Source organism: Barbus barbus (genome assembly GCF_936440315.1).
Source record: "Barbus barbus genome assembly, chromosome: 39".
NCBI classification, from domain to species: Eukaryota; Metazoa; Chordata; class Actinopteri; order Cypriniformes; family Cyprinidae; genus Barbus; species Barbus barbus.
Window position 1 is genome coordinate 23,992,100 of NC_136717.1, and position 24,804 is coordinate 24,016,903.

General features: G+C 39.3%; 1 protein-coding gene across 1 annotated transcript in view; it reads right to left on the reverse strand.

The window, feature by feature from the left end:
* LOC306858263 (ras association domain-containing protein 3-like) overlaps positions 1-24,804 on the reverse strand; it is a 44,699-nt gene that overhangs the window by 9,337 nt on the left and 10,558 nt on the right. Inside the window, exon 2 of the mRNA XM_079398702.1 lies at positions 23,968-24,101. Coding sequence (XP_079254828.1) covers positions 23,968-24,101 — 134 coding nt within the window. The remainder of the gene's footprint in view (positions 1-23,967; positions 24,102-24,804) is intronic.

Here is a 24,804-nt window from a genome sequence, read left to right on the forward strand (position 1 = left end):
AAGAGGTACGACTCCAGTACTGCTGAATAATGAAGTCATTCAAATCAAAGGCTTCTTTGTCATGAGCCTGTTACTGATGTGGGAGCCCAAAACACCCACATATACACCCTCCTAACTAGTGACATCCACGTGTCAAATGGAGATAATCGCTATACTTCTCAAACAGGATATCCTGCAGTAAACAGCAGCAGGTAAACAAACAATTGCTTTTTCAGTGTTTTTATTTGTAATTTAAAGATTAAATGCATCTTGTTGCTTGACCTCCAATGACATGACCAAGATATGAACCCTTAAAGTGCTTATAATACTTCACTCTCCTGGAACAAAATACTCCTGGAACAAAAGCTACAACTAGCAGAATATTGTATGAAATGTGTGCAGTGCACTCTGGTCTTACATGGTCATATCACCAAGAAGCTGATCTGCTTTCATGAGCGCTCCAAGCTCAAAACAAAAGCACAGAGCCCCTTATAAGGGAACAGTCCTGGGCTGAGGTGACAACACATTGACGGACAAGGGCCGTCTCAGCTAACGGAGTCCAGAGGCTGAATATTGCAAACTTTTAAAGACAGTCGTAATTCCCGTCCTACACGGGCCAAGACTGCCTGGAGTGTTTGCAATAACAGGTAGTTTTGTGTTGCGTGCATTGTTAATGAACTTTACAGTGCATGACTCACGCTGTTTTCATACCCAGAAAACATCTACTTAAAGGCTAAACACCCAAGTTTATAATAAAGCCCTAAAGCTCTGAGAATAAACACTTCCGCTACTTTGCTACTGTAGTATTAGTGATGTGCAACACTACTACACATCTTCAAAAAGACTACATAATAATTGTATTCTTTCTACGCTAGGTTCAGCGTTCCATTAGGATGACTGACAACATAACTAAATACCTGTAAATAAATAACTATAAAACCATATTAAAGTTTATAATTCTCAGAGAGGGTTTTTCCCATAGCCCTCTCCTGTCTATAAACTGATCATTAAAGCAATGCCAATAACAAAATCTAGTTAAAACTCACTAGTGAGACTAGTCAAATATCCTGAACCATTTCATGTTAGTCCATTTGCGGATAAATCCATTCCTGGTGCTACTTTGCTTTAGTAAGGGATGATTACACCCTTAACCTGACCTTAGCACCCTCATAGCTCTGAATGGGGGAATGCTAAACAGATTAACCCAGTAACAGCTGCTTAAGTGCATCAATCAGATATCTTATGGATGAGACCACTTGTACAGATGGCTTGTGATATTTGAGAAAAATAAACTTTGAATAAATTAATAAATCTATAGCTAGTATTCTCACAACCAACCGTATAAATGAGACCTTATGATAGGAAAAATCTTCAATGAAAGATCTTAGTCTTTCCAGTACTTTGGACGTGCCAACTGTCACACCAAGAGGGTCCTTAGCTTAATCACTTTACCATCCCGATTCCCCCCCATGCACAAATGCGAATGGAAAACAATACTTCCCAGACATTCCTATTAAAGGAATCGGTCACGTGTTCAGATCAGACCAATTAACTCAACAAAACACTCTTTGATGAAGTCACGACTACAAGCCGAGAGCCCATTAAATCCCTCTTTACCACAATAAAAGCTATGTGCTTTGTAAACGAGGGGCCACGAGCGTCTCAGTGGGGCCTGTTGAGCTGTTGAATGCATGTAAGGGATTGCAGGTCACCACATCAGCTTGTGCCGCCTATGGGTTCAGTGATGTGGTCTCCATCAGCTCTATGAGGGTTGTTCATTAGCCAAGCTGAACCATGCATGTCGGTCATGTAAACTTGCCCACAAAGTAATAGTGAGACTTAATGCCCCAACAAGGTCTTTCTACAATGTAGTCCAACCAGAGTTGGCATTTATCTGTCTTTGTCAAGGTACTGTTGATGTAATGCTTGGGAAAGTAGACACCATGAACAATGTGTAAAGAACTAAACCAGGAAAGACAGGGTTAACATGGATGCCTCTGCACAGTGGAGCGTGACAAAGTCAAAATAAACACTAACCCGATGAGGTAATGCGACAGAAAAAGCAGCTCTACCTCCCTTGCTGTGAGGGATTGTGTGTCCTCTCTCTCAAGTGGAGCAACACATTGAAAGAAGACAGGGAACAAGAAGAACAGGTTAAAGGTATCCTTGAGGTCCGACTGGTCCGTCTTTACTTCTCGAGATATCAATCAAGGTTATTTTAAAGGAGAATTAGACAAAACAAAAGGCCCCGCGGTGTCCATGGTGAGCTGATAAGCTAGACCGGAGGGTGTGGCATGTGGTAATGTCAGGGTTTTTGTTCGTTTCTTTTTGAGTCACGTGCTAGCCGAGTTCTGTCACACATGCTGGTCATGACATACTCAACTTAAAAGGGAGCAGGAAACATGAGGTGCGACCTCACTGGTTTTTCAGGGGCACTCCAATTTGAAAAACTCTTGACTTGTGCAGATAAAGCACTTGATATCATCTGCACTACTGAAAGATAAGTTAGACGAGTGTGACAGTCAGACAAACAAAAGTTTCAGCAGACAAGACAATCGAAAGACAACCTGCTTTTTATTTTTAGCCAAACTTTTGCAGGGGATTTCTGGGCATGCCTATAATGACCGCACTCATCATGCTTGCCAATGTACACAGATGTGCAAGCTGCAATAAAACAACTCCTTCTCATTCCCCCTAACCCACAGGAAGTCCCTGGCCACCACACCTTTCCTCCCCAACACATTCCTCAACTAATGGAGTTTCTGTAGCGAGCAGTACAAAAACGGTCAATATCCTTTTGCAAACCAAAGGCTGGACTCACTGGACGATTGTCTGACAATCAAAGGCATAAAAATTACCATTCTGTGTGGCTTCCTACTCAGTGGGACAGTGGGCAGACTAAACTGCATGATGTGATTCTAGAATAGTCAGAACTGCGGGGAGGTTTACAGAGTACAGGAAATCATGGCCAACAGAAATAGAGGAATTGGTGAACACTCACACCAAAGCTCATCAACTGGTCACATTTATGAAAACACTTCCTTCGTGTTGTGAAACAAAACTATTGAGTCTTATTCTGGAATCTTTTGGTTTAACCATTGGATTTACGAGTTAAGTGACATTGAGTTGCATCGCTCAAGGCACAGGTGTACTTAATTTTTCACGTTCCATTCAATCTCGCGCAGAGTCACGTCCTCCCAGCTTTCAAAGTATACTCAACCGTGGGTGAACACGGATGGACGAGTCTGATACACCTACTTGACTCACTCAGTCAATGGATGGCCGAAGTATACTTTGGCCTTAAAGATCCCTGTTTCGCTTCTGCAAATCTCAGCCAATCGAAATAAGAAAATGACCCACAATGACATCCATGTTTTACACGTATACTAAGAATAACCTGTTTTGAAGCTTCCAACCAGTATTTTGGTGCTTTTGCAACCATATTCATGAGGTTATCAATCCATGCTGTTCTATGACTCATGCAATCTTTCACTATGAGTACTATAACATAACCTCACAAGGGAATGGACACATATGCCTAATTACGCCCATCAGACATTGTCCTTTAACCCTCAGTGTTCTCCTGAACTTGTCCTCCTACAAATTACAGTTTCATAACTCTGTTTATGTTTGTAAGGAATGCCTAGGGATCAAGAAAAAGTACCGTAATGTATATTACGCAAGCCAGGCGTGCTTAAACAGTACTAGGTGTGTGAGGAACCTGGAAAAGATCTTTTATCTCCAATGTTGCTGAACCCCACAAGGACCCTTACAAGCTGCTTTCATTGGAAAGCTTGACCGATGCCTTCCAGCAATTTCCATTCTGACGTCATAAAGCTCTGCTGGGATAATAACTTGTGACTGGCAGCTTGGTTTCAAAGAGTTTTCAATTAGGGTCATTCTAGTCCACATTAGTAGGTACTTCACAATATTCCCAAGAAGCCTGACATAGGATTTATGGGTAAGCTTCAAAGATTACTGATAGCATAAGATAAGAGTTAAACCATAAAAACAGGGTGTGGTTTGTTTTTCTTGCAACTAAAGACAACTCTATACTGTAAAAAAAGTCTGTTTCTTTTTCTCGGAAAGACTCCTCCTTAAGAAAGCGAGGAACCTGAGCCCTTCACAAACCAAAAGGACTTGCACAGACACTACAAGCTGAATATGATCCAGGGTTGATTCACACAGAGAGGAAGTGGAGCTGTCTGACTCACTGTGGTGGCCCGACTGATCATAACAAACCTGTCAGGCCAGATGGGAGTACAGTAAATTCACTGAGCTCAGAGACCAATGAAACATAACCTCACTGTATGACGTTGCAGGTCGTAATTCTTAGGTAACCTGCCCACTCAAGACAGAGGAAAAACTTTCAAACTTCATGGCTGGTGCTCATCGGTTGTTTCTGATTGATGATATGCCACACAAAGCTGAAATCAAAACACTGTTCATTAGGGCTGCAACAAACGATTATTTTGAAAATCGATTAACGATCTATAAAATAAAAAATTGTCGACGAATATTTTTGTTGTCGAGTAGTCGTTTGACTAATGTTAGACCTAATGTTAGAGCCTGCAATACTGCGGTTTCACCAGTGTGGCACTGTAGCGCAAGACTGTAGTTCAGCCCTCCTGGATGCATTCAAGAGAAGAAGACACACAGCGCTTGTTGTCGCAAGTTGTCGATAATGTCGACTAATCATTGCAGCCCTACTGTTCATCACTGGTGGAGTTTATGGTTGTAAAGTGTCGACCGTTCTACCTGCCGCGGGAGTTCACGGCCATTGTTATTGTCGGGGTTCACATTCCCCCGCGTGCAAACACTAAAGACGCGCTTCGTGAACTGTACAGCGCCATCATCGAACAACAAACAAATAACCCTGACGGCTTTTTCATCATAGCCGGTGACTTCAACCATGCAAACCTAAAGACAGTTTTACCAAAGTTTTACCAACATGTGAACTTTGCAACAAGGGGAAACAACACACTGGACTTGGTTTATACAACAGAGAAAAATGCATACAAAGCTGAACCCCGCCCCCACCTCGGGTACTCAGACCACATCTCTGTTATGCTAATACCAACATACAGACCACTTCTCAAACTCGCCAAACCGGTTCAAAAGCAGATCACAGTATGGCCAGACAATGCCACCTCAGCACTGAAAGACTGCTTCCAGGACACAGACTGGAACATGTTTAAAGAGGCAGCCACTTACAACAACCACACAGACCTGCAGGAGTACACTGAAACTGTGACTGCTTACATCAAAAAGTGCATAGATGATGTGACAGTCACCAAGACCATTACCACACGTGCCAACCAGAAGCCATGGATGACAGCAGAGGTTCGTGGGCTGCTAAAGACCAGAGATGAAGCATTCAGATCAGGAGACAAAGCAGCCCTCAAAACAGCAAGAGCCAATCTGTCTCATGGCATCAAGAAGTCAAAACATCAATATGCTAAAAAAAAAAATCAACAACAACTTCACAGACAGTAAAGACACTCGGACCCTGTGGCAAGCCATTCAGACCATCACTGACTACAAGCCCCCGCCACAGGCCAGTGACGATGACACATCCTTACCAGATGCACTCAACCACTTCGACTAACGATTTGAGATACAGAACGACACGCCTGCACAGAAACTACTCACATCTCCAAACGACCAGGTACTCGGTCTCTAGACGTAAGGAAGACCCTGTCTAGGATTAACCCACGAAAGGCTGCGGGCCCTGACAGCATACCTGGACGTGTACTGAGAGACTGTGCTGCACAGCTGACGGATGTCCTAACAGACATCTTCAACACCTCGCTGAGCCAGGCAGCCGTCCCCATGTGTCTCAAATCCACCTCCAGAATTCCAGTACCAAAGAAATCACCCGTGTCCTGTCTGAATGACTATCGTCCCATAGCACTGACCCCAATTATGATGAAGTGCTTTGAGAGGTTAGTCATGCATGACATCATATCCAGTCTCCCAAACACACTGGACCCATTCCAGTTTGCATACCGTTCCACAGACGATGCAATATCCACTACTCTCCACCTAGCTCTTACTGACCTGGAACAGAAAGACTCTTATGTAAGAATGCTGTTCATCGACTTCAGCTCAGCATTCAACACTACAATCCCACAATCCCTCCAACCACATCAAGTTTGCTGATGGCACAACTGTGGTAGGCCTCATCAGCAACAACGATGAAACGCTCTACAGAGAGGAATTGGCACAGCTGGCGAAATGGTGTGGTGCTAACAACCTGTCCCTCAATGGGAGTAAGACAAAAGAGGTTTTGATGGACTTCAGGAGAAACTCTGTTGACCATCCCCCACTGATCATCGATGGCTCAACCGTGGAGAGAGTCGGCAACACTAAATTCCTGGGGGTGCACATCACAGAGGATCTCACCTGGACCACCAACGTCACGTCACTCAACAAGAAGGGACAACAGCGCCTCCACTTTCTCCGCCGGCTGAAAAGGGCAAGTCTCCCGCCACCCATCCTCAACACTTTCTACAGGGGCACCATTAAGAGTGTGCTGACCACCTGCATCACTGTCTGGTAAAGGAACTGCAGTGCTGCTGACCGCAAGACCCTACAACGGACAGTGAACACTGCCGCAAAGATCATCGGTGCCCCTCTCCCCTCCATCCTGGACATTTTCCTTGCACGATGCTCCAGCAAGGCCTTCAGCATCGTGAAAAACCCCACCCACCCCTCCCACAACCTCTTTCAGCTCCTACCATCAGGAGTATCAAAGCTCGCTCTGTCAGATTGCTCAACAGCTTTTTTCCCCAGGCTGTGAGAGCTCTTAACTCCCACTTTTCCTAAGTGCAATTCTGAGTGTGCTACACACAGGTGAGTGGGCTATACAAACCACCTGTAGTAACGCACTCATCCCACTATATGCACACTAGACACTTTCTATAAACACTCCCTGCTACAAAGACAATTTCATGTACAGTCTCAGTTTGTGTATGTCTAGGCAACTAGGTATAGTAGTTATAGTATTTATAGTATATGTATAGTCAGATGGTCTATTTTTGTCTATAGTCAGAAGCTCAGTTTTTTTTTTTTTTATACTTGCATTGTTGTATGTTTAACTAGTATGTAGCACCGTGGTCCTGTGAGACACAACATTTCGTTCCACTATATGTCCACACATGTAGCAGAATGGCAATACAGCTCAACTTGAAATATGAAATCACGAACCAGAAAATATCCAGTGCCAAATCTGATATACTTTGTAATAAATTTAGGCTAAAGGGGAGATACATGACGTCAAACAAGCCTCTGTTAGCCCTTCAGAGCCGTGTTCAGCTAATTTGCAGTTGGAGAACAAACAACAGTCTTTCAAATTTATCATTAACAGGATGTCCTCTCTGCAAACGATTGCTCGTGATAAAAATTAACCCAGTATGGAGGGTTTTAACTAACAGTGTACAAGATCTGGCATAGTCATCTTATGATAACCTAGCAACAAAAGCAAAAAAAAAAAAAAGATTGTGCACTAAAAATTAATCTAACAAAAAGATCCTGATATAGCTGGGAGGATAAGAATAATAAGAAGGACCTTTGTTCAAAGGGATATAGGATACATTTACCCTAGTGTTCAGCGATGATGTCATTCCAGAGAAGCGATGGCTTAGGAATGATTTCAAAGAAAGACACAGAATGAAAGCGGCTGAGATCAGGTGTGACACATGCCAGGTGCAGCCATGTGACCTGTGCACTCTGAGAACTTATCCAGTTTCAAACTCACATTCACCAAACTTTGCGCCTTATCTCTGCACGGGTGTGTGATGTGGGTATGTTTTTTCTAGTGAACGATTTCATTCAATCAACTGGACTAACATGAAAGATATCTATACAAACTGATGTCAACAGTGATGAAAGGACTGAAGGGTCCAGTTTAGGCTTTAAAATGACAGCGATAATGGAAGCTGCAACAAATATTTAACCAGATTAAGTTGCTTAAATAAAACTGCCAACAGTTAGATCTAATGAAATGTAGGAAGCGACAACCCTCGAGGAAAACTCTGGAGTCTAAACACTAGGGGTGTGACGAGACACTTATCCCACGAGACGAGACACGTAACTGGGTTCACGAGAACGGGATGAGACTTTTAGACTCGTTTTAAAAATGTAGGTGCATTCTGAAATCAACTTATACTTTATGAAATTAAACTTCTATTTTAATGAATTATATATGCAGTAATAAACAACATGTAAACTAGAGCTGTACAATTCCGGATAAACTGAGAATCACAATTTGTTTTTTTAATAAATTGGAGATCACGATTCTCTCACAAAATAACGTAATTTAATAGTTGTTCTGACAAAATGTTCATTGCTTAAGTCTTTTAATATATATATATATATATATATATATATATATATATATATATATATATATATATATATATATATATATATATATATACACAAATACATTTTTAAAAACTGGTTGTCGCCACCTCCTGGCGGAAGATGATAAGCGTTACAATACAACTTTCGTTTTGATCGCTACTGTAGACAAGTGTTTATACCCAAACTATAAACTTTTATCCCAGTACTTCTGTTATTAAATGTCTGTAACACAGAAATAATGATGTGTGGTTGAAAATACTATTTGTGTTGCTCTTTCTGGATCAGCAGCAGCATGAATGCAGATTTTAATGTCTTTAATACCTGTTTCGTAGGCGTCAGTGGAGCTTGAGCAGCGCGTGTTTAGTCTGACAGCGTTCACATCGGAAGCGTGATGATGGTCGACCCTCTGATTCATTAACATCTCACGCTCCACAGACACCCGCGTCTTAATAGAAATAGCTGAATCGTTGTCTTTCAGGAATAAGATCGCGTGGGTGTTTGAATCAAGATCGCAAGTGCAATTTTTAATGATTAATGGCGCAGCTCTAATGTAAACATTGCAAAATATTTTGCGAGGATACCGTCATGTTCTCACGAGACCAGTCGGATCTCACGAGATCTCGTCACATCCCTACTAAACGCGTTTCCTGATGGATCCATATCTCTAACTGAAAAAAAACACAAATCTTTAACAGCATAGAGTTTCTCAGAAATTAAAAATAACCTACTTCATCATGACAACTGTAAATTGGCCAAAATAAAGAACCACTCTAGTTCTAATACCACACAACATGTCATGTTATTGAAAAGTCTGTTGTTTATATGTAGCAGAGGAGACTTGGGATTGTGATTTACTGTTCAAATTCAATGGCAATGTCAAGCAGAACATTTCATTTGCTTAAAAACAACTGTTGTTTGATTTTGCATAGATTCAATAATTAATTCCCAAACCATGGCATGTGCTCCAAATATCAGTTGGAAAGTTTATCTGCTGACTAGGCTGAGGTTTTGCGTGACATTCAGCCGATGGTCCGTAACAGCGAGACCAAGAAACAACCCCTTCTTTCTCTTTACTATAATTACAGCTCTTCTCTGAGAAACTGCAACCAGATGCTCTACATGTGGATCCACATGAGTCTAACAGAGCTGTGACCACAAACAATGAGAGGGAGAGAGTGGGATGTGCATGTCCATAAACATCAACTTTTGACCCATTTTCAAAGCTCGAAGAAAAATCAAAGGCCTCTCTGACACTCAAAAGCAATCAGATGGACAGGGGTCTAGAGGCTTTAATGGTTGCGTTGACATGGTATACAACTACTTATGCTGGAAAAGGTGTAGATTTTGGCAAGGAGCTGTTAAATGTTTCTGTCATCAAAGGCAGCATGTAATAGGCAACCGGAGACACTCACCTGGATGATAATCAAATACTCCTCCATGACGCACAATGCTACTTCGTGGACTAATCAGATTAAGTGGCAATGCTCTCTTTAGCTGAGGTTGATGCCTGATGAAAACAAACATAATGGCCTACTGGAGCCTTGCAATCTTGGACTTGCTTCCCTGAACAGTCCCAAAATAGACAAAAATATTGCTTCAGACCTCTTGTGAGACTCTGCATTTGTTTTGATTTCTTAATAATTCAGGTTTGTGTAAAGCAGGATCTGAACCCACTCAACCCGGTCGATCTGTTCATGTAACAGTGACTTATTCAGCGATGACACATGAACAAACACAGTGGAATTCTTTCCATTCTGTGATGCAAGGGCACGACACAAAACATGAACTCAAGACAAAACAGAAGCACAAAAAGACAGTTTGCATGGTATGAACGGAGCAAATATTTGGCTCAACATACTACGTCTTGAGAAAATTTGGTTTTCGCTGCACAGTTGCAGTATAGGCAGCATGTACGCTTCACAACACCTCTAAACAGTTTTCCCTCATGAGAAGGTTTTTTTATTTTAGCATGAAGGCAGTACAATATACTACAATGATATATTCTCCATTTTGAGGAGAAAATGTGCTTAATTGTTATGAAATAATAGCCCTAAAAACAGACTTTATTATTATTTGTTTTAATTTAATTTATTTATTTATTTATTGCAACAGTATAATTTTAATAAGAGAATTTTTAAAAGAAATGGCATGTTTTTGACCGTTTTTGTGAAATTTACAAAGCCTGGCTTTACTCAAATCTTGTTAAATCAAATTATCTGCTATAAAAGGTAAGATTATTTATTATAAACAGTTAATCTTTGCCACAAGACCTTTGCAATGCAGCCTATTAATCCTTCCTTTAAATGCTAAAGCTTTTGGTGGTCCATTCAAGAATTTTACATAACTGTGGAAAAAGTTTTACCAGTCTATAAATGTCTATTCTGGTTTGTTTGAGGAGATATGGGTAGTGTGAAAAACATTTAGTTCCAGTTCTGTGAATATTATGGTCTCTAGCACACATATTCTTCTCTTGGCTGCTCAGCCTGGATTTACAGCAAGCAGGCGTCTATGCAGGATTCGTGTAAACTCAGACTGGAGTCAGCATTAAAGGTTTGCATTAACATCCTTGAGATTTAGATTTATCTTTCTGAGAGTGGCTGACATGAAAGTCTTCATCTAATGCTCAGTGAGTGCATGAACTCCTGCAGCTACCAGACGCAATTCACAACTTCATCGTGATTAACGATCCACATAATTTGACCTGATCCCTAATGACGAATTGACGTAATGACTCTTTGATCAGTATCTGACGGCTAAAACATGCCAAGCAGAAATCTCAGGATAAACCTGCAAAAGCATTAAACAATGGATGAGAACTTTCACAAGAGCTCAGAGGTAAGTTTCTTTGTGCATTCAGCGCCTGTGTTGGCAAAGCATGTGAATATCCAAGGCCAATGACGTCAGGCACAAACCATTCAACGCCAAATGTTGCAACGCTGCCACAAACACTCGCAGTGAGTTACTGTAAACATGCACATAACTGCAATGATCTACTGGTACAGTTGTGACCGGGCCTTTTTCACCCACAGTAAGCTCTTTTGAGTTTTTTCTGTGAGTGTACAATCACTAATTTAATTTCTGCTCAATCAGGTTCGGAGTTATAAAAACAGCCTGTGGACTGTAGATAACGTCTGTCTTTCTTTCTTCAGCACTGTCAGGCCTTTTTCCCTACCCTGTCCAAAAAAGCAAAGCTCTCTGAAAGCCAGGAAAACTCTTTTAGCAACTTACAATTCACAATAACAATTCACACTCTCTTCCAGTATAAAGATAAACGGTTGCTTAAAAGGATTGCTTACCCCAAAATTAAAATCCTGTCATAATTTACTCACACTCAAGTTGTTCCAAACCTGTATGAGATATTTTGAAGAATGCTGGTAACCAAACAGTTGACAGTAGTACTTTTCCCCCTTTACTATGGAAGTCAATAGCTACCACTAACTTTTTGGTTACTGATATTCTTTAAAATATCTTCTTTTGTATTTAACAGAAAAAAAAACTCATACAGGTTTGGAACGACTTGCTTTGATAATATGAAGGCCTAAATGTTTAAACTGCACCTGTACTGCATTCTGAAGTTAAAATTAATTCAATTAAATGATATAACAAAATAAACCATAATGATTTTCACTCAATAAACAAAGCCATTATATCTCAAAGTCTCTCTGAGCGCTGTGTCCCACACAATCCCCCACGATCCTGCTGTTTTGCATGCATGCCTGCCCCAGCAGCTGTTTCCCAGGGTCAGTACATTTGAGGCATGCAAGAGGTGACAAAACAGATGAAGAACAGGGCATCTCTGCTCAGCTTAAATGTTGAACACACATTTTGTAGATACTAAGTATCTATTTGTATCTTGCACATACTTTGAACTGCACTTCTGAGAAAAGCCAGATTTTGGGTTAGCTTTGCTGGTGATGAAATACTTTGGAGGGGTGCTTCTTTGTCAGAATGAAGTAACAGGATTACAGGAAGTGAGCTATAGAAATGTGCTGGGCTGTTTAAGGAACTGACTCATTCCTTTTTGAGCAATTCCTTCTACAGCTGCTACTTTACACGATGAATGACCATTACACACCGCATGTGTAGCCTGCAAATTCTAAAGCCTGGAATTTGATACGTCAAGACTTTATAATGGCTACAGACTCAAATCTAGTGAGCTCTCTTGCTTTCTTCTAACTAGAGAATAAAACTTAGAAAGTAAAAAGTACTGAATTGTAACACTCTCACTGAGCTTGCTGCAATGCATCCTTTTCTGTAAAGGCAGCTTATCTTTGGCAGCAAGCATATGAGGCCTTAAAATGCTGCATATGTAGGCAGCCCACTAGGTTTTGGAACAGAGCCCTAGAAACCCACTAAAACAATCTGCAACAGTGTGCCCCTGGAAAATGGAAGTCACATGAACATTAACTTTGTGAAAACTTCTCTCCACTGACATTTTTCTCACAATTGGGTAATTGACAGAAACGTGGGGGTGATACTGTGAATCTTTTCTCTTTGAGCCCCCCTTAATGTCACACATGACTGTATACAGGCTATATTCAAATCACATGTGGGCAGTCGCACTGATTCGTTAAACCAGCGACTGAGACAGGCAATAAAACTGTGAAATTATGAGCAGTTGTCTTTGATATGGCATCCGGATGTCAGTCAATTGAGAAGCATGAAAAAGTTATTGAACAAAACAGCTTTCATGAGCTGTGAATGGCCTACTTCAACATAACTTCCATGCCATGACGTAATGCTTTTAAACAAACCAGAAGGCACATAAAATCAGATAACACCCTAAATAAAGATAATATGCACAATAAAACAAAACAAACAAGTTTTAAGTGTGCAATGCTGTGCTAAATCCATCCCACATCATCTTATGTCCATTCACTGTTTGAAACAGTACTTCCTTAATAAAGTCTGACACAAAAGAGGCATTATTAAGGTCATGCCTGATGGGATAGCTGCCTCATACTGTGCCATTCACCTATGCAACAAGTTAAATAACAGTGAGATATGCAGTATATGTCAGGAATATGGTTAAACTCTGTTAATGATTGCTCAAAACACTATTCATGAATCATAAGCTCTAAAAGTTTTATCAAAATTTTAAAAGGAACAGCTGATCCCACCTGAATACCACTAAACACTATATAGTTAATAGCCTTCATATGTATGCATATTCACATATATAGATTATAAATCTGAAACTACAACACATGGTGGTGCCATTGCAGCATTAAGGCACGAAGGCTTCCTTAACAAACAAACAAACTAATAAACATTTAAATAAATTAGATAAGTAAGCATAATGTAAATAAATTCACCTTGAGGTTCGTGGGTTTAACCGAAGGCTTGTTGAACAGGGAAGTTCTGGCAGTGAAAAAATATTCCTCTGAATCCTCTTCCAAACTACTGTATCCACTACTCATGGTGCTCGTCCACGACATTTGAAGAGAAACTCTTGATACATCCAAAAACAGTTTCATATGCGCGCAAAAATAGTATTGTATGATAAAGTGAAACGGGTTGGTGAACACGACTCACCGACGCTCCGTAACCATCGGCTTTATTGCTCCCTAAAAGACGAAACAGTCGGCAAATTTCATAAACACTTTTTCGCTTCTGGTTAAATACGTAATATCTATAACTAACAAACGTATGAAGCGTGGAAACGCTGTAAATACTTTAAAACCCACGGAAAACGCACCCAGTCGAGTCCTTCCCTTACACTTTCAAACTAAACTGAGTGAGGCGGCTCGCTGGAAAGAACACACCCCCACACACACACACACACACACACACACACACACACAAAAATGAGAAACAGTTCCTCATCTACTGGCACCTGTTGCGTCCCCTACCTGCGTACCTGATTAGTGTTCATTTCAATAAAGCTTCTTTCATAAATGGAGTGGGTAACATGATAAAATAAACCAATTCTCAATAAAAAATAATAATAATAATAATAATTTATTATTAATAATCAGCACAAACAATTCTTCCGCCGTGTAAAATAGTTCATTGATCTGACTGTGTTGTTTACACACTGTTGCCACGCAACGTACAGCAGCTGCTTGGCGTATTAATACAGAATTCAAATTAAGTGCGGCGGCAATTTTGTAACGGCTTTTCATCCAGTCACATATAATAGTCTTAACTTTATGCTAATTTTGTCTTTCCAAAAAGTAAATATATTGCTGGACATCTTTTTAAATGTAAGTTCACTTACCTCTGTAAGTATGCAACATACAGAAGCAAGCTTTCTTATTTTCCTTCTTTGAAACATAGCATGGACTACTTCTCAAGTTGGTGCAGGCCTACCATCTGAGCTAAAAATATAGGTTTGGGGCATTTAATACAAGGCAGTACGCCCATATGAAAGGGTGTAGCTGTGGACCAATGCAAACATGAGGACCAACCGTGTAAAAGTGGATGGCAGTTTGATGACTGTGAAAGATGTGTGCGAGTGCTTGTATCATAGCAAGGTAGAACTTGGTTCGGTGACCTTACTAGCGTGAGAAAGACAACTTAATCATTGTGATTGTTAATTAACATGTTTGGACAAGAACCTGTGACTATAGTCACAGAGGAAATGGGTTCCCACCACTTTTACAACTTCTCACATTTCAGGTCATGTGATCAAGAGTAAAGTTATATGATCAGTCAGTCATGAAGAGCAAACTTCCACGTGGAAGCTGCTAACCAGTAAACAAATTAACCCACCCAACCAATCACAAATTACAAACCTCATTTGTGTTGGACATAAGGTCTGGTTTTGGCTCTACTCCACAAGCAAACCCATCATTTCTGGGGTTAGAGACTCTGTAATTTATCCAAAGATGTTGGGTCCCACTTTTCTCTAGATCACAGATATCTGGAGAATTAGAAAGTCGTCCTAAAATTACACATGCAAGTTGTAGCACATGTAACTAGTTCTTGAAAAAGCAAACTATTCTGTTATATATTCAGAAGAGCCTAGCATTTACGATATCCTAAGCAAATTTTCCACTAAATCCATGACAGCGCCTCAGCTTTGGCTTGCATTATCTGTCAGGCGAAATTCATTACTGCGAACAGCGCCAAACAGTTTTTATATCAACTTCTAAGAGCTCCAATTCAAAAGAGCACAGACATCTTTACAGTGTTATGTTTCCAAACAATTTTCCACTTTATACATGTATATTTTGTATTTTACAGTGCGTCACATATGATAACAGCCCACCCAGTCAAGAGAAAAACGTCTGATTCCAAAGAGTGAAATCCAAGCAACATCTGCAGTAGATCAAGAGCAGGGTAACCACGCCCCACAAACTGCAGCTTTCAAGAAGTTCAAGAAGTGCTTAATTTAAACCCAAGAACATGGAGAAGACCTAAAAATACCCTGTCAGTAAAGGCACGGCCAAATCATGCAAACCAAAGGCATCAGTGGTAGGTCAGTACTATGTTAAATTAACCAACACAATCTCACTGCAAATCATAGCTTTTTTACCTTTTGGCAAATTGGTGGCTAGAGACACGTTCACCAAAGACGATAACTATAACCGTAAAGTTTTAATAATCATTCTAATTCTATGAGAATAGGACATTTCACACTACAACTAAAACAATAAGGACACAGAAGAACAATATTGTTGGAATCCATGTTTAAAGATTGACAACCAATTAGAATCCACCCAACTTTAGGATGTGTTTACATGACACGATTTTCGGCTAAAAATTTAACATTTTATGCGTTTTGGATGTTAATTTACACGAAAAGGGCATTTTGAGAGCATGAAAATGCTAACTTTTGAAAAACGTTATTATTATCAAAGTAGCCTTAAAAGGATACTCCACCGCAAAATGAAAATTTTGTTATTAATCACTAACCCCCATGTCGTTCCAAACCCGTAAAAGCTTAGTTTATCTTCGGAACACAAATTGACTGCCGAGTACATTACACTGTCAAGGACCAGAAAAGTATGAAAAACATTGTCAGAATACTCCATCTGCCATCAGTGGTTCAACCGTAACGTTATGAAGCGACGAGAATACTTTTTGTACGGAAATAAAACAAAAATAGCGACTTCATTCAACAATTCGGCACCGTAACATCATCGTAGTGCCATTTTGGAGAGTATCGCTGCACGCAAAATGCGTACGCTCTTCCGTGTCAGCCGTGACATATGGATGCACTGTCTGCGTTCAAATCAAAGCGTAAATCCACGCAGAAAACGTATTTATAAGTGTCTACGATCCCATTTTCATACAATTAGTTTACTATGTTTAGTTTTAGAGGTGGAGTATCATGCTTACTTTTTTTCCTAAAAATCCTACGTTTTCATACAAATCGCATCGAACAAATTCATACGAAATTGTCATCTCAGAAAATCGTTATATTTTCTCATGAGATCAGTTTGAATTACACATGTAAGTTGTAGCACATGTAACTAGTTCTCGAAAAAAGCAAACTATTGTTCTATTATATATTCAGCAGAGTACAGCATTTATGATATTAGTTCTCACTCAAAAACGACAATGATTCTAAAATATATTAAAATAAGTTTTATTTGCTAATGTGGCACAAACTACTTGAAATACATAACAAATTGAAGTGGGAGTAACTTCCATAAATCAGTGTTTCCATGGAGCGTGTGAAAATGTCTCAGTTCGCATGGAAACTCATTCCCAAGCCCACTTCTCTCTGCTACAGAACAATAGGGTCTGGCAGGAGGGACACAGAGGTGACCTGTGACTGCAACCTGTAGTTTTTCCGGCTGTGGACCGCAGCCTTCATTACACATTACCCACATTCCTATGCTAAGGGGGCGTGGCTCATGTTCCCAGCACACAGGCTCTGTGTGTGTGCCAGTATTTACATGAGGGCGTGTAGAAAGTCTCGTAAATCAACTTTCAACAATTTCTTATACATAAACAGAGTTTTCTGTGGATGTGTGGATCACCTCAGGAAGCACACACCTTTACACTCATTAATGATCTCATCTGGGAGGGTGTGGTTTGGGAGGTCAGAGCGTAAAGACATTTCAGTCCTCTAATTGTCCTAAATTATAAGGCTAAACCTGTAATGACAAATTGCAACATGTATAGTGTTTGCTCTTTAATTATACTTCAAGAGACCATTGAATCAAGGTAACTTTAAGGATTACTTTGCAAAGATGACTGTAGTTTTGAAAATTCATTCAGATTTAGGCTCAAACTTTTACGCACCTTCATGTAACACAAAAAGCACAAGTGATAACATAAATGTTTTTATCCTCTGACACAAAACATCCAAAAGGAGTATTCTGCAAAAGGTTGTAGCATTTAAAACTGTTAGTTTCCCTCTTCTCAGATACTCCAGAAGTTTTTATTTTGGGACAATCAAGATATGAGAGGTGAACTCAAAAAGACAAGAATCTGAGGGAAGCTGAAACAGACAGTGACCTCAGCTTCTCAGTCTAAATGCTAGCAAGATCCAAGCCGAGATCACAAACAATCAGTGTTCACTATCCCTAGATGGAAATCATAGTCTTTTCTCCAGCCAAACCTCATATATCCAGACAGTAAAGAAAGACTAAACAGAATGAAATTTGGTACCAGAATCCACACAAAGAAGGCCCACAGGTCACGGTTTGAGTCTATGACAGGTTCCATCTCGTCTTGTGGTGGGTTTCGGAAGGTCACTTGAAATTTTAAAGACTCTTTGTATGTCGGTCTGGTGTCTACAGGCATAAATGTCTATGTTATCCCATAATCTTTTGAATTCAGCAGTCTACACCCCCAGGAAAGCATCTACTTTGGTTAAAATAGTTTTATCTAAACATAAACATTGGGATGAGGTGGACCTGACCTCTATAAACAACAGCTTGATTCAACTCTCTGAACATACAATGGCTCTATGATTGAAAGAAAAGCGAGTGGAAGGATGACGATAAGGCCAGATGGATTGTGAGAACAAATTTGACCTAAATACAACATTGTGCATTCAACTGGCATATCTTTACAGCAGTAAGTTTACTGTAATTTTGACATTTTAAAGCCTGTTTCGCTGATTAAAATTGTATATCTAATATTATATCAGGGCTCATCCAAATTTTGGAGTCAGAACAATCCACTACTAGTTTTAAGGAACAGGTTTGTTATCAGTCCCAAAGGTTTGTAAATATGCAATCTGACCCGTTGCTGAGCTTTCCACTTTTACATCCAGCTGATCCTGTCGGCTAATCCAGGCCTTCTGAATGTGGTGACGGCTGGGAGCAATTAAAGCACTCATTCACATGCAGACAGGCTGGGTGCACTTTTCCATGGAAAGGTATTTCCTTTATTAGGTACTTTATTACTGTTTGATATAGAAGTCGCCACAGCAACCACACTCTGGTGTTCTGTCAAAGGGTCTTCAGTTTTAGGCGCTCCATGGTTTCATTTACAAACGTAGGCTTGTTTGATTAAAAACACTCTTTTGGACCTGAGAACTCATATATTCTTTGATTTATGCACTGTGATTACGTAGCAATGTTTGCAAACCAGCGGAAAATAGTAGTATGTTCCAGAAATATTTTGGATCAAAATTATGTGAAGGGTTTACTGGATAGTTGCCTCTGACCTAGCAATGAAGATCTGAAGAAAGAGACGGGATTAGGTCTTAAACCAGACTGCGTCTAATCTTAGACCTGAGGGAAGAACACCTACCTGCTTATTCTGCTAAGAGGGTTTGTCTTTAAATTTGCGTGAACTAAAAGTTAATTATGGTCACAGATTGTGGTCCTCAATGTGGTCAAAAGGCCTGACCTACATAGTAGGGTATTTAGGTTCATTTAGGTCATCATGTGACAGTTAAAAGCCAAAGTGAATTCTTCTAGAATTCCAGTCCAGCTAAGAATGACATATTTTCCCAAGCTGCATTATTGGAGCAATAGCTGCCAAATTCTTCTAGCAAACTCCTTCTAAGCAAATGTCATTCTAAGCCAACACAATTAATACAAAACTTGAGGTTCGATAAACAAATCACTCAATAAATTCTAAAATAGCTACATTTTACAGGCCTAACTGAATTTAAGCACTCAAAGATCAGCTGGACTTTGGCTCCAACCCATTCTGAGCAGTCCAACGGCAAATTTATCAAAGTGCGCAAGCAAAAAGAAACCAGAACATGTTGTGAACTGACGCTTCCTTATTATCAAATGACAGCAAGTCTGAATCAACATAAAAACTGCCAAGATTTACACATCATATAATCATTACTTTAATATGTTCATTGTTTCTGCTTAAACGAATATGTGATATCAACTATCCAGCGAACAGGCAACATTTTCAAAACTTTGGCTAACGTTTTCTCAAAATTGACGTTAATAGAACATTTGTTCAGTTCTCAAAAAACTGAATGTTATGTTCTCAAAATGTTAGCACAAAAACATTCACACTTTTTTTCGGAAACATTTTATTTAGAAGAACATTTTTAAAGTGTTATTAATAATAATAATAATAATAATTCGTTACATTTATATAGCGCTTTTCTAGGCTCTCAAAGCGCTTTACATAGTAAGGGGGGGGGTATCTCCTCGTCCACCACCAGTGTGCAGCATCCACCTGGATGATGCGACGGCAGCCATAGTGCTCCAGAACGCCCACCACACACCAGCTTATTGGTGGAGAGGAGACAGTGATGAAGCCAATCAGTAGATATGGGGATGGTTAGGAGGCCATGATGGTCAGAGGCCAATGGGCAAATTTGGCCAGGATGCCGGGGTTACACCCCTACTCTTTTTCGAAGGACATCCTGGGATTTTTTATGACCACAGAGAGTCAGGACCTCGGTTTAACGTCTCATCCGAAGGACAGTGCTTTTTACAGTATAGTGTCCCCATCACTATACTGGGGCGCTAGGACCCACCCAGACCGCAGGGTGAGCACCCCCTGCTGACCTCACTAACACCTCTTCCAGCAGCAACCTAGTTTTCCCAGGAGGTCTCCCATCCAGGTACTGACCAGGCTCAACCCTGCTTAGCTTCAGTGGGCAACCAGTCTTGGGCTGCAGGGTGATATGGCTGCTGACATATTACTTGTTTCGGAATGTTTATAGAACGTTCTCATAATGTTTGCAAAATTATAAAACTGAATGTTGCTTGCATAACCAAGTTAAATGTTTTTAAAACTGAATGTTTTGAACGTTCGGATAACATTCAGAAATAACCTTTTCATAACTTATTTAGCAAAACTGTGAATTTCCTGTGAAGCTGCTTTGAAATTATATGTTTTGGGAAAAGCGTTTTACAAATAAATATGGACCGAACACACATTTTCACATTACAGCATGTGTTCCTGTAGAATATCATGTTTAACCTAGTCAAACATCACGTTATCTGTGGCATTTGACATCAGTTGCAGGTGAAAATATGATGATGCAGGCATAAACTCTAGACCCAATGTGACGCACAGCCAAATCAAGTCAATCAGCCAATTGATTTACAATCTCTTCACATGACCTGATACTGTACTGCAGACGTGAACTAAACTGAACTGAACTGAACTTTGACTAAAATATCTGTCCTTCTCTACTGACAGTAATCGTACTCTTACACGAACAAAAATCAATGCTAAACATATAATAATCTTGACCAGTAGAGACCAGATTGCGTAAGATGTATCTTCATATGTTTGTTAGTAGGAGTCACTTGGGCGTGTGGTTAGTGCGGTGGAGTTAAAGCTTCACCTCTTGCATTTTGGACCAGCTTCACCACCCAAAGAGTTCCCAGCACTCCGTTCTCGCCTGCCAACAAACTGCTGCCTCACAGGAAAAATGAACAACCTACATTATTATGAAACATACTTGTGCTGAATCTGAAATTTAACATGCTTTTCTTTGGAAGAACCAACCTAAAAATCTAATTTTGTAAAATTTTGTGCTGCTGCAAATATTATGTAGATATTCTTGTCCTTGATGGTCCCTCTTGCTGGCTTACAGTAATGATGAGTTTACACAAATGGACTGGTGCTTATTAGTTATTATTGTGGTCAATGCACCTGTGAGTTTTTGCTTGAGTCTAATGTGATGTGTGTGTACGTAAACAGACGTGTGTGTGTGTGTACTGACTTAGTTATGCTGGAAGCATCCTGTAACTGTTTCCTGACAGGAAACTCTCTCTTTCCTACATCTGCCTGTTTGTTCCTTTTCGTTTGGATCATATTTACACCTCTGTTACATTCTCAGGCTCAGCACACAATATTGCCGATCTAACAGTAACAGTCATAACACAGCAGTGTTTTCAAAGATAAAACACATTTACACCAAAGATAAAACATTTGCTTTACAGTAATCATGTAAAACATCAGATATGAATCAGACATACACACAAGTTTATAAAGCTATCTTTCATAAAAATGGACTGTTCTGATGCTAAATTTTAAAGTCTGTGAAATAATAATTTATTATTAATATTAAAATATTGAAAACAAATAATAAAAATGACAAAATCTCATTACAATATTACAGACTTGAACTCAAATTAAAATGAAAACTATAAAAAATATAAAAATATAAGCTATCCAAAATATTACATAAATGCTATAAAAGGTGCTATATATATATATATATATAGTTTTATGTAATATATAAAATTATAAATAAAATCTCTTACAATCATGCATACTCTAAAAGTACATTTGCGAAACAAACTTGATGTTATGTTAATATTTTGTACATCTCCCCCAGTATTTTGTCAGTGGTTTGTTTCTGCATTGTTGAGTGGGTGTTACATGTAGACACCCTGCCCTCCCTCAACAGTCAGTGGTTTGTATGACCCTGTCTGGCCCTTTGTAACGTGGCTGACTCAACTAACTGTCTTCAGCGGGAGGAGGGCTTCTGGAATGTAGCGTCTATATGAAAAGTCAAACAGACGCACACTAAAATGAACGTTAGACTGAAACTGACAGCTGGTTTCTCAATTTCCTGTGAGAATGTACACACCCATGTTTAATCCCAAATTACTAACGAACCAACTTTAGATCTCACACACGATACAGTGTCATCTAACAGTGCACTACATACTGAACATCCATAAGACAAATAAACAAACCACATAACTTGAATAGTAGCAACAGTGCGTATTCACATACATATTTCTTTGGTATATGTGACCCTGGAGCACAAAACCAGTCTGAAGTCGCTGGGGTATATTTGTAGCAATAGCCAAAAATACATTGTTAAGGGTGTTGTATGGGTCCCAAAATTATTGATTTTTCTTTTATGCCAAAAATCATTAGGATATTAAGTAAAGATCATGTTCCATGAAGATATTTTGTAAATTGCCTACTGTAAGTATCAATCAAATCAAAACGTAATTTTTTGATTAGTAACATGCATTGTTAAGAACTTCATTCGGATCATTTTGAAGGCGATTTTATCAATATTTAGATTTTTTCCACACTCAGATTTTCAAATAGTTGTATCTCGACCAAATATTGTCCAATCCTAACAAACCATACATCAATGGAAAGCTTATTTATTCAGCTTACTTATTAATATGCACTGTTGCTACTATACATTTTTTATTTAAATATAATTAAAATCAGAACAGATTCGAAATACTACCATGCATCTTCTGTTTTTCACCACTATACAGTGAGAATTATTTCATTTTACATTAAGCTACTAATCATTTGGGGGAATAAATGTGGCCAGTTATCATGCAAATAATGTCACAATCCAAAAAAAGTTATCAAAAAAGACTTCATCATGCAAAAAAGTAATTGTATTTTTTATGTTTGATTATGGAGTGCATTTGTTTTTAAATGTTGACACGTTCTTGACAGCTTTCATTGTTCACCCATTTATAAATAATTTGAATCCGTTTTGTATTTCAGCCAGTCACAATACAGTTAGGCTCTGTAGCCACAGTAACGCAGCAATTTACATATTCCAGTATCTCTCTCTGCTCCGCACTAAACGGACAGCTCTGTGATTAGTGTGAATAGCACACATACCACACTAACCTGTCTGTTGACCCCGCCGGGTCACAGGCACACATACACAGAGCTCGTCTTTCATTCATACCGCACAGTTTACAGAGCATCGGGGGTGATAGTCTTTACAGCACAGACACATGAGAACAAAACTGGACACTATGGGGACCAGAGGAATTCTGCTGAAGAGTAATATCCTGCTATTGTTATTTCCAGGCCAAGTGCAATGGGACTCGTCGTGTGAGTTTAAACTTGTATGGTGCTAAATAACAGTGCATAAATTACTATTATTATTATCATTTTTACTCTTTAGCTAAATCACACCATTGCGTCTAACTAAAGACTAAAGAAAAGCAATAATTACTAAGAGCAACCTATGACCAACACTCTTCAAACTTCAACACAATGGCCGTACTAAAGGACTATTAATCTGTTATCTGCCAGTGAAGATTAAAATAACATGCACAAGACCGGGAATTAATATAAAATTGCTCAAGCTACATTTACAGCAATATTGAGACTAGTTTAGGTCCTTTATCTGCAACTGATCTCCCCCTTGTGGTCACACCTAACCATCACTATCAGACTGTGATTGTTGTCATTCTGTGAAAGTCTAACTTCTGTATTTCAGATGATATTGAATTGAATGTGAATGTAAATGTGAAGGCAGACATGATTTAACTCTGTACTCACGCTGTGTGCTGACTGATTGTTGTTAAGATGGTCTTGAGCAAGAGGGCTGAGCTGGCAGCCATTAATGGATCCATTCTGATGACAGTCTAGCGCCACCTGGTCACGGCACTGAGCATGACATGTGTATTTACAACCTGCAGGAGGGAAAACAAGAACAGACAGTTGTGTTACTCCACAGTATGTGTTAAATAATAAGTTAAAAACAAGCAATATGATTCTCAATATTTTTAGGCTGTTGCTTTGTGGTTATAGAGTCTTCTAGGGCATTTCTAAAGCATTTCTGAAGTATTTGGAGTGGTTTTATCATATCCTTTCACCCACATAGGACAAAACTGGTTCCAATAGCTAAGAATGCTTAGAAATAGCACACCTCTCCTAAACAAACTGCATCATATTTGTTCTGGTCTGTAGGAGATTTTGTGAAATATGGTGGTTTTTCTGGCAGGCTAAATGGAAAGCAAAATATCGGTTTGCAAATAATATGACGCACATGCAAAATCTTAACGTAGAAAAGCTTAGATGTGTTTAAGGAAAGTGTAAGAAAACTCCATGCATATTAAGACAATATAAAACTGACAGTGCTTTGAGCATTAAATACAGTGCATTGTTAAAATAAATAATCTCTATTTCTGTGTTTTGCATGCATGTATTTTATGTGTTGCATGTGAAAACTTGCATGCTTTCTGATGCTGAAATGATTCAATATCTATCTAAAAATGCACGGATAATAAAAAGGGATGGATAATTAATGAACATGGATAGACAATAAGATGAGCATTTTTTGCTTTCCAGTCCTCACCAGTGTTCACAGATACATGACGCACATACACTTGCCTA